Genomic DNA, 12214 nt, shown 5'->3' with positions numbered 1-12214 from the left:
AGTTTTTAATAAAACCACTCAATAATTCATCTTGAAAGAAATACAGATTATGAAAGTAAAACAGAGTGGGACATTTTGGTTGTATATCACCACTTTGTAACAATCATCTTTGTCCAATTAAACCCACCATTGGTCTGAACATTACTTATCTAGTACCATAAGACCGTCTCCAGAAACTGGTCTGAACATTACTTATCTAGTACCATAAGACCGTCTCCAGAAACTGGTCTGAACATTACTTATCTAGTACCATAAGACCGTCTCCAGTCAGTCAATGTTTCTGATGTATGTTTTTGATGTAAATTTACATACCAAAAATATCAACTGCAACATTGACAAATGAAGAATTGAGTTGATGTCCTTTTGAAGATATTTTGCATGTGGTTTATTTCTATAATAACATTTTTTTCTCAACACTATGTACATTAATAAAGTTAGAGGGCACCTCTTGTCTTACCACTACTAAAACTTGTGAATTTTGTAATAATGTGAACAGGTAAATTGATGTAAAGAACCTCCACTTTCTGGAACAAGTGACATCTTTAAAAATCTAAGTGGATTAAATGATACAACAAAAAATGTAATTGACACAAAGAATTCTTCAATTATATCAAGGTAAACTTACACAACACATAACAGCCAACATTATCAGAGAATTGTTTGATATTACAGGTACACACAGGTATATCTACAGGTAAATCTAATATTGTAGTTATTGATGTCCAACAATTGTCAGAATCTTCAATTGTCTGTTTGTGAAGAGTAACTGCTAACTGTCCATTCTGTTGAATAGAAATCTTATTTGTACTGCAAATTATGGTGATTTTTACATCTTGTTCTTGTAAAATAAATACCTTATATACTCCAATATAAGTCAATCTGCCTATAAGTTGGATCCCCTCTTTTCAGTCCAAACTTTCCAGAACCTAGCAAAGACTTGTTTATAAGTTGGACTGATAGCTTACATTTCTTTATTACAATGAGTATACCTGTTTTAATAACTTCAATAAATGTTGAAATAAATAATTACAAGCCAGAGTTGTTTTCATATTGGTAAATAATAAAATTCTTGACAGGCCATGTGAATTGTTTTAATACGGCCATTTTTTTAATTCATTTTAATTTTGGTACCACCAATAACCAAAATTAAAATCGTAAATATAGTGAACAACAAAGAATAAAACAGAAAGCTTATGATACTCTAACAACTCATTTTTGAAGATTTTTCCGTAGGTCAAGAGATTTTATCTTAAGGAAAATGAAATTCATAAAATGAATTGCCATAACCAGCTAAAATATTAATTACTTTTGTCACAAATTATGTACAGTATTTTAATGGGTCATGTTTCTACTACACCTTTGTGTTTTTGGCTGTATAAGTATACACAGGTACAAATCAATAAACAAAATGGATGTGAGGGAAATATGAATAAAATCATAAAAGGCCAGTACTGTGGCAAAATAAAGACTAAATGGTAAATTTTCTTATACTGCATCATATTTTAGCTGTAAAAGGCATAAGAATGAAGACGGTCTTCCTAAAACTGACATTTACAATTTAACATTGGGGTAAATGGCGCTGGTCTGGCTGTTCAGTGTTGGTGTCACACTCATGTCATTTATCAAGCTTTTGATATTTTCAAGCTGAAAATTTTAGTTCATAAGCTGGATCTTGTCTATGAGTCAGAAACCTTCCCAGCAGTTAAATATTTAGTCCGAAAAACCTGACTTATAGGCAAGTATATACGGTAAGTAAAAAAACCCTAATTCTTTTGTCTTTTTTCATTAAAAATAAATATCACTGCTATCAAATAAAGATTGGACACAGTTACAAATATAAATGCATTCAGTACTTGCAAAAAAAAGGATGTCACTGTAAGTGTTATTACGAAATTTCAGGTGATAGCACTAGTATATTGTTGCAAGAATTAGTTGATATGTATGATAATAGCCGTCCATACCTGTCTCTGAACCAGAGATATAACACAGATCTTGTCCCTGATGATAAATGCCTGTGATTGTAGGATTACGTCAGAATCATTCAGTGTACCTGATGAGTGAGTGTCTTTTACTTGGGATAGGAAATCTACAGCACCATTTTTACACAAAACTATCGGCTCATATCCTTTCAGTGCAAGTATTTGGTGAATATCAAATTTAAACTGTAACAGAAAAGTTTTAATAAGTACATAAAGATACATTATTTTTTATTTAACAATATAGTAAATTAGCAAATTATTACTGTAATAATTTATTTCCAACAAAATCACATGAACACAACAAAAACCAATGTATTGTAGATTATACATGGTTGTGATAGGCAGTTATCAGGTACCTTATCATTGAGTCCTGATAAATACAAAGTCTGATTCTGTCATATGTTTCACCAATTCCCATTTTTTTATGTTCAAAGATGCATAATTCCAAATCAAACAAAAAAATCAGATAACTTAAATATGAAAGTGGGAAAAATGAAGATTCAACAATGCTTTACTTTTTTCAGGGCAATAAATGCAGCCTAATGTAAACATTTGATTTTCTGATAAAAAGTTTTATGTTTAAACATATTCAGAAAAATAAAATTTAGTAATTTTCCAATCCTTATTTTAGGTCCTAATTTCGGCCCCATTCCCAATGAGAAAAAGGCTCTAAAAATCCCAATTGTTGGTTGTAAAATTGCCAATTGTCAATAGACGCCTGGTAGCCTCGAGATCGTGATCGTGTTGTTTTTTTTTCTTCCGTATCATACTTTGTTTATTAACTTGAATAATGCAAGCCCTCAGCATCATCGATGTACATGTTGTGACTCATGAGGAGAGATCTATAGATGATGAGAGACTTACATGTACTAACTTTTCTTCAGTCTCTGTTGTATCCAAATTGTCTTCCAAAGGAGATCTGCACTCTTCAATACTGAGGGAACTGTAGTGTTTCTCATTTATATATCATTTCCCACATTAGCGATTTTACACACTTTTTTCCCCAATTGCATGGGCCCTGGGCCCCTTCCCAAAAACAGTAGGAAAATCACTGAAAATGGGACAGAATAAAATTTCGTATTTGTCAAAATAAAAGGCAGGTTTCCAGTTTTTACACAGATATTGCCATTTGTTATACACACTTCCTGTTTTTACTATTCCTTTTGACTGTTGTCTAGAGTTTATTAATTTTGGTAAAACAAGTTAAAAGTTCATCATACTCAGAAATAAAAGAATAAGTAAAGCAACATTCAATATTTTTCTCAGCTTTAAAGATCTCTATTAAATGTCCAATACTCATAAGATTCAAGCTGGCAACCAATTATACAAGAACATCCAGATTCAAGCTGGCAACCAATTATACAGGAACATCCAGATTCAAGCTGGCAACCAATTATACAAGAACATCCAGATTCAAGCTGGCAACCAATTATACAGGAACATCCAGATTCAAGCTGGCAACCAATTATACAGGAACATCCAGATTCAAGCTGGCAACCAATTATACAAGAACATCCAGATTCAAGCTGGCAACCAATTATACAGGAACATCCAGATTCAAGCTGGCAACCAATTATACAGGAACATCCAGATTCAAGCTGGCAACCAATTATACAGGAACATCCAGATTCAAGCTGGCAACCAATTATACAGGAACATCCAGATTCAAGCTGGCAACCAATTATACAGGAACATCCAGATTCAAGCTGGCAACCAATTATACAGGAACATCCAGATTCAAGCTGGCAACCAATTATACAGGAACATCCAGATTCAAGCTGGCAACCAATTATACAGGAACATCCAGATTCAAGCTGGCAACCAATTATACAGGAACATCCAGATTCAAGCTGGCAACCAATTATACAGGAACATACAGATTCAAGCTGGCAACCAATTATACAGGAACATCCAGATTCAACATGCACAGTGTAAATATAGAGGAGTTGACATATATTCATACTAAACCAAATCCTAGAAATTAATGTTTTCTTGGGAAAGGTATACTTACATGCTTTTTTTTACTTTTATCGAAGTTCAGTTCATCTTTGGACCAGATCTTTACTTCCTAAGAAAAAGATATTAGTATTTAAATGTTTACTAATGAGAGGGTTAAATAAATCATTGTTATTTTGAACATATTTCTGGTACATGGATTTAACTAAGATTCTTAAGTAAAAAGACTAAAGGAAAACATGAAGATGCAGGGCCTGTGTATACAGTGTATATCTGACTTGTAAATAAAAAATTCTCACAGCAATTGATATTGAACAGAAACCAAAACTGCTTACAACATATGCTCTCTATATATAAAGCCACATACCAAATTTCAAAACCTATTCGATTAGTGGGAGCCAAGATTTTGGTGACAAAAATATTCTCAATCAATTCATATACAGTATAGTGTTTATTCTAGCGCCTGTCATTTTAGTCATTGATGAAAGACTTTTTAGGGTGATGAAAATGATCTAGTCTCATTTTGTCATCTGAAATCTTTGAAAGTACAAAAAACATTAAGAGTTGTAAGCCCAACATTGGTTCAAGTGACGAACATACAATTTTATTACCCCAAGCTAATTACAACCCTTAACAGGTGTCAATATTTTTGTGTAAACATTCGCCTAATTCTCCAATTACACTAATCAGGCACGTGGAGTAAATGTTGATCGCTTGATCACTCAAGTGTGACCTTAATGCACATGGTTTAATGTAAAAAAAAATGCCGCTAAAAATTGCTGTTGGGAAAATTCATTTACTTCTCTTTAACTTTGTAACAAAATGGCATAAAAATTATTAATCATTTATTTTTGTACATCAAAGTTGAGCGTAAACCAAATTTGGGTAATTTGGTCACTACCCCATAGTCACTTCATTTTGTAGTTGCATGTCGGCAATAATAACGATCTTGAAAGTATCATTTATAATATCAATGCACTTCTCAGAGACCAATACTAAATACATGTATAACTGTGAAATAATGACATAAAATTGTCATTAACTTGATTTGGAGTTGAAATTGTGCTAAAAAACAGAATCTCATGACACGGGGCAACATAGGAAAATACTTATCTGAAAATATACATTGTGTATTTTTGTGTTTCTACAAAGGGTGGCCATGCTGAAAACATCATTTTTCAACATTAAAGACATTTAAAATTATGCCAGGGATGTACTTGTTGTATAGAATGTATGGTCCCTGATTAAGTATAAGAGTTAGTGTAGAAGGATTTCTATTTTTGATGATTCTGAAAGGCTTGGGGATTTCTTTTTTTTAATCAAATCGCAGGTATGCTATTTGGATTGTCTGGAAAACACGCTTGCATGATAGTGGAAAAAAAATAATGCGCTTACTTCATATGCAAAGTACATTTAAGTTTTATTTAATGTCTTTACACAGTGTTGTAAATAACCTAGGACAAATAAAACAATAACAGACAATACAGAGAAAGGACATCAGCAATACTTTTCTAGGTTTCTACCTTTCAAGTCCATTCAAACATAAGAAAATAAATTATAATGAACATGAAATGATACATTAAGGAATCTTATTGACTATTGGTAAGTCATTTTGGATCATTATTTTTATATGTACAGGTATGCAATGTCTGAACTCTTGACCTGTTTATATCATGGCAGTGATATGTATTTTTATATGTACAGGTATGCAATGTCTGTACACATTAGAACTCTTGACCTGTTTATATCATGGCAGTGATATGTATTTTTATATGTACAGGTATGCAATGTCTGTACACATTAGAACTCTTGACCTGTTTATATCATGGCAGTGATATGTATTTGGGATTGGTTGGTTGTCACATTCAAACCAATAAATAGACTTTAATGAACTGAATGTACTGCAAAAGGTTGACACATACATGTATGGTGGTAGATATTCTAAAGTTTCCACTGGAATTCAGCTGAAATTAACACTCTAAGATATGAAAATATTTAGAATAGTTTGAATAAAAATTACTAAAAAATACTGACTAGTCCCTATGACTATGAACATTTTCAGTCTGATTCTAAAATTAATGTAATGTATTTTCATTTTGAGAACCATGACCCTATCTCCTATATTAAGCACCTTTAATGTACCATGAAAAGGAAGTGTGTGCTTCAATGTGAAAATCAAAACTTACCCTTCCATCAATAACTGTACAGAAGTGATTATTCTCATTCCATATTGCTGATGACGTGATAAGCTGACCTCTCCTAACAGACCAACTATGTTGAGTTTTCTGTGTATCCACCTGTAAAAATAGGGAAAAAAATAAGAAGAAAAGGAAACAAAATCTGAACAGTATACTAGATAAACAAAAATGATTAACTGTAAATGTAAAGATTATTTGTTTACATACTCAACCCGATCAAGTTGACAACTCAATGATAACAAGATGTGCATTGCATTCTAAGGTATAGGGGCATTAAGGTATGAATATTATCTAAAAATATCAACTTTGTTGTAATAACATGAAAGTTGTTCATAACATAGTAAAATATATAGAGTGAAAAATAATATTTTGTGGTATTAGTTCATTGTAATGATGTCATAATGGTGAAACAATTTTACGTCATTTAACAAAAACTGGTGAGAATTGTGAATTTTGGTTTTTTTTCAAACATATTTACATCCAGAAAACTATATTCATACCCAAGAAACAACTTAATATTTTCACATATGATAAACTACATGTATGTAATAATGAATGTATTCACTAAATGATGAATTTCCATGTAGACTAAGCCAGTGGACATCTTTACCATATTAGTAAAATTTTCAGGAGTTGGTATTTTGTGTATCCTGAGCTCATCATCTCTGAGCTGAAAACTATAATTGTCAATATCTTCTATAAATTCTAAATTCTGACCATGACAACCCAAAGTTTTTCTAACAAATGCCAGAACATTTTGGCCCATAAACATTTCAGACCATGACAACAGATGACTGTCATATTCACTTTGGTTCTTTCGATGTTAACTGGGGTCAATAAGAAAGAGTGACATGACAAGAAAGAGAGCTAAGACAACAGAAACTTGAAATGATAATTACTACAAAGAATTTTATATAAAATTTATTATAAAACCATTACAGATATTTGTGTATGTCTGAAGGCAGATATTTGTGTATGTCTGAACATGAACTATTACTGCTGTTGCAGCTTTGTAAAACTGCAAACCAGTTTATTGAAGACATAATACTATTTGAAAGAATTCTTATCTTGGGGATATCATTTCACATGATTTTTTTCGAGAGGATATTATTATTTTCATTTCATACTGTCAAATAATATTCAGAACATGGTTCCCATATGGTGAATATAATTCATAAACCTAATAAAACCCATGTCTCAGTAGTTTACAAAAGTAACATCCAAAAGGAAATATGTTAAAAAACAAACATGAATGAATTAGTTTACCAATATGTTTAGTTTCATGTTTCATAATGAAAAATTATCCATGATAAAACTTGGTTGTTTCATGATATCCTGGCATTTATTTACTTTTTTTAATATACATGTACATTTTTTCTAGGATAACATTTTACCATAGAACTAATAAAATTTCTAATATGACGTTTTCATATCATCAAACAGTATATGTCGGTACAACCCCACCTTTAGCACCTGCGCACTGTCTCTTTTCTTTGGCTGTTGCTTTAAGACAAAACACTCACTTAAAAACGTTTACGTGATGATTTAACGGCTGAGAGGTTATTTAATTGAAATCAATTATATAAATACACACATTTAACACATATGATGACATAAATATACAAATTTAATCCAACTGTTATACGTGGGAGGTTAAACGGAACAGCCGTTATTTTGACTACTCCTAGGGAAATTTTTGTCACAAAAAATACTGTATTTGTCATAGAAAAGAAATAATTCCTTCCGGGGGGTGGATATGTACTCATTTTAACATTGCTTGGTGTTAAATAATCTAATATAAATGACATACCCATGTTAAAATGAGTACAAATCTACCCCCTTCACAAATTATTTCTTAAATACAGGTTATTTTACTGGGGTTCTAATTTTGGCTTATTTTAGCAATCTATCCACTCAAAGTGCTGTAAGCACTGGGGGTTTTTGATTCTTGAAGAAATTGTAGCATGAACAAAATTTCAAAGATTACATGATGTAAAATGAAACTATAAATGTATTATCGTACATTTGCAATTTCCACATTATTCACAACTGTTTCCCTATTATGTATAAACTGAATGTCAATCAATACTATTGATTTCTGAAGTACACGCTGCAGTCAATAGTTTAACAGTATCAAACTTCACACACATTTACAAATTTTGTTCCATTTCACCTTTTCCCCCTTTTTTTAACCTGTCAAAACGTTTATTTGCAATAATATTAAAAACTATTTAAACTCATTATAAAAGATTTTTAAAATTAAACACTTCTTATCAATTTGAATTTTCCAGTCAATTTTACTTGGTTTAAATCACTGCTCTTTACTTCCTGCTTATTAATTACCAATTATTAATGATAGGATGGAGATTTTGACTGACAGCTGTGTGAAATGGAGCATGCTTAACACATTTACTGATTCTTGACAAACTATTGCAAGAACTAAATTCCCCAAAAGCAAATTTATTACTAAACATCATTCTAGGCCAAAATATTCAATTCATTTTGAAGACTAAATCTCAATTTTATTTGCAGAAATAATAGAAAATTATTGAGCTGAAAAATTGGCAGAAACAATTAAACAGGTTATAAAAGAAGTATTGAATGATATAAAAGAGTAATCAAGGGAACCAAGGTTATATTAGCAATCAAAAGAATGTAATCCAGGGACTAAGATAAGACATAGAAAACTGACTTACACAACAAAGAACATAGAGTACCTTAAATCATACATACAAAGTAACAAAAGCAGATGAGCAACTCAAGACTCCACTAAAAACTAGGAGTATGGACCAGGTGCACCGGTAAGGTAAGGACGGCAATGATGAAAAACTTAAAATTGTGATATACAATATACCAGAAGCCGACAAAGAAAATGTATCAAATAAAGTGAATAGTTTAATTTGAGATGGACTATGGTTAAAAGACATACAAATTGTAGTGGCTGATTGAAAGAAGAGTTTTAAGCAGGGGAAAAGTGGTGTAATAATTGCATCTCTTTCGAATGCAGGCGACAAGCAAAAAGTTCAGGAACGTAAAAGAGACCTAAAAGATTCTCATAACTTCAAGCATATCTTCATAGAAAATTCTATGCCGAAAGCGTATCCTGAGGAATATAGTGAATGGCAAGCTCGAGATGAAAGCCTATCGTGTGAATGTTAAATCTGCTCCATCAAAAGCTATTTGTCCAAGTGGAGAATCGGAAAATCATCAGGAATCTGGCGACAACGAGGCAAATGGTAGCTGGCCAAAAGTTCAACATGCTAATAGAAATAGACGTGGAAATTCTTACTGTGGAAATAGTTTTCGGGGCAACAGAAAATTCCATGGTCAAGGCGAAAGGTGTTTTTAGATAAGATGCAGATTTAGGAACGTAAATGGTTGGAATGGAGATATGATGAGTGATAAATATAACCTGTTAACATCTTGTATAAATGATTGTAATTTAGATGTAGTAGGTATAGCTGAATCCCATTTAACCGGTGCAAATGGTATTTCCATTGACGGATACAAGTGGTTCGGGCATAACCAGAGAAATACTCATGTTCAAGCAAAATGTGGATCAGGAGGTGTCAGACTTATGGTACGAGATAATATATGTGACCAATTTGAAAATCATATAGTGGAGGACAGCACAGACAGAATAATATGGATACGATTCAAAGAGAAACAATGTGTTTCTAACACTTTTTCCATCTGCGTAGTGTATCTACCACCAGAAAACTCTACCCGTGCAATAAATATACACGAATTCTTAGAAACTCTAATATCTCAAATTTACACTATTCCAAACGGACATATGTTTTACCTCTGTGGTGACTGGAATAGTCGATGTGCAGACTTCCAGGATTTTATTGAAGGTGTAGATACTCTTCCGGAAGGAAACGTAGTTGACTTTCAGCACAACTCCTATGGTGGCAGTTTCTGTGACTTCCTTATTGATGTAAACTACTGTATACTGAACAGGCAACATGTTGAACAATGACTATACGTTTATATCAACCCGAGGTTGTAGTGTCATAGATTATTGTGTCGTTCCCTACGACATATTGTACAGATTTTAGTGTCACTAGAATATCCAATATTATCCAACATATTGGTATAGCGGATAAATTTGATTTGAGAAGAATCGTTCCTGATCATTCCCCACTTTCATGGAATGTACAACTAAATTTTGGACTACATTGTCGAGAGACTGAATGTTGTGAAAAACCACTAAGAAAAACCTGATATGACACTCATAATTTACCACAAGATCGGCTTAACGATGAGAACATTAAATGTGGTATAAACGATACAATCGCTAACTTAGAGGAGTCAGAAACTACACAAAACGCAGTCAATATATTGTACAATAAGTTTGTGAACATCTTGAAAGGAGAAATGTCCGAGAAGTTACCTCATAAAACTGTGCTACTCAACGGTGTCAAAAACAAAGCCAGGAAATGTCAAAAACCATGGTGAAATAACCAGTTCACTAATCTCTGGAATGCTGTTTCCATTCAGAAATGGATAGGGGAGAGTGTTTCTCAAATAACCATAGAAAGGAGTTGCGTCATATATATGTTCAGACAAGGAAGTCATTCGACGAGAGTGTAAATAGAGCTAAATGTCAGTATTGGTATATAGTGCAGGAGGGTCTGGTAAATTCTACAGTTAATTCGAAAGAATTTTGGCAAAAATTTGGGAAAATCGGTGTAGGAAGTGAGCGGCAAAATAAAATTCCAATGGAAGTAATTTTAAATGATGAATTAATTTGTGGTGATAAAAATGTAGTAATGAATAAATGATAAAACGATTTTTGTCAATGTTAAATCAAAATCTAAAAAAAATTAATATATCACTTAATTCAGAAAGTGAAATATATTGTGATGAGAATTTAGATAGCGTAATTACTACTGAAGAAGTTTTTAATGTGTTAAAATTATCTAAAAATGGTAAATCATCGGGGTATGACAATATTCAAGTTTAGCTTTATAAAAATCCAACTGCGTTGAATGCTCTTACTCGTATGTTTAACATTTGTTATGACTCTGGAGAAGTTCCTGTTATGTGGAATAACGGGGTTATAACACCTATATCAAAGTCGTTGACCGCTGATCCTCGAGACCCGATGTCCTTTAAAGGAATAACTTGCACAGTCTTCATATTAACTTTATTGTGGCGTACTGAATGCTTACCCAAAAACTTGATGATCTTGACTTTATAAATGATGAACAGAATGGCTTCAGAAAGAGCCGAAGTACTATCGACCATTTGAGTACCTTAACATACATAATAGGGACAAGAAAATTGAAAAGGTTATCAACTTATGTGGCCTTTATAGACTTCAAAAAAGTGTCTGGGTAAATAGAAATTGATCATTTACTAAACCTGAATCTCTTGGTATACATGTAAGTTCCAAAATGTTAAATGCATTGTATTCTATTTATAATAAGGTTCAAGCTTGTTTCAAACTAAATGGTAATTTAACAGAATGGTTTGAAGTAACGTCAGTATTAAAGCAAAGTTGTTTACTGTCACCGTTGTTATTCAATATTTTTATAAATAGTCTAGTAGACGACGTTAAACAGTTGAACATTGGTGTAAAATTAGATGAAGACATTGTTTCAATACTTTTATATGCAGACAATGTAGTATTTTTAGCAGAAAATGAAAATGATTTACAACTTTTATTAGATACTCTTAATGTTTGGCGTGTTTCAAATGATCTTGTTGTTACTCTAGAGCAATCTAAAATTATTCATTTCAGGACACAGTCATGTAATAAGACAAATTTTAATTTCATGTTAAATAGTCATAATATGTCTATAGTATATAGATATACCTATTTAGGTTTAGTATTAAATGAATTTTTGAATTTTAATGAAACTGCAAAAGCAGTAGCAAAGTCTGCAAGTAGGTCACTTGGTTTACTAATATCAAAATGTAAAGCAAATGGTGATTTTGAACACACTGTTTTTACAAAATTGTTTGATTCACTTGTAATGTCAGTTATAGAATATGGTGCATCTGTATGGGGTGCAAAAGACTTTGCTTGTATTAATGCTGTAAAAAACAGAGCAATGAGGTTTTTTATGGGGG

At 32.1% G+C, this 12214-nt stretch overlaps 1 protein-coding gene across 1 annotated transcript in view; it reads right to left on the bottom strand.

Moving 5' to 3' along the window:
- The window catches only part of LOC148618498 (nucleolar protein 11-like), a 31808-nt gene that overhangs the window by 18182 nt on the left and 1412 nt on the right, over positions 1-12214 (bottom strand). The window contains exons 2-5 of the mRNA XM_088577512.1: positions 6122-6232; positions 3991-4047; positions 1962-2162; positions 626-782 (exon numbers count right to left, since the gene is read on the bottom strand). Of these exons, the coding sequence (XP_088433638.1) occupies positions 626-782; positions 1962-2162; positions 3991-4047; positions 6122-6232 (526 nt within the window). The remainder of the gene's footprint in view (positions 1-625; positions 783-1961; positions 2163-3990; positions 4048-6121; positions 6233-12214) is intronic.

The sequence above is a fragment of the Perna viridis genome, chromosome 4 (assembly GCF_037379345.1).
Source record: "Perna viridis isolate PV_CMFRI_1.1 ecotype Kerala chromosome 4, ASM3737934v1, whole genome shotgun sequence".
Taxonomy (NCBI): Eukaryota; Metazoa; Mollusca; class Bivalvia; order Mytilida; family Mytilidae; genus Perna; species Perna viridis.
The sequence above is the reverse complement of the archived record's forward strand: the minus strand, read 5'-3'. Positions and strand labels throughout refer to the sequence as shown.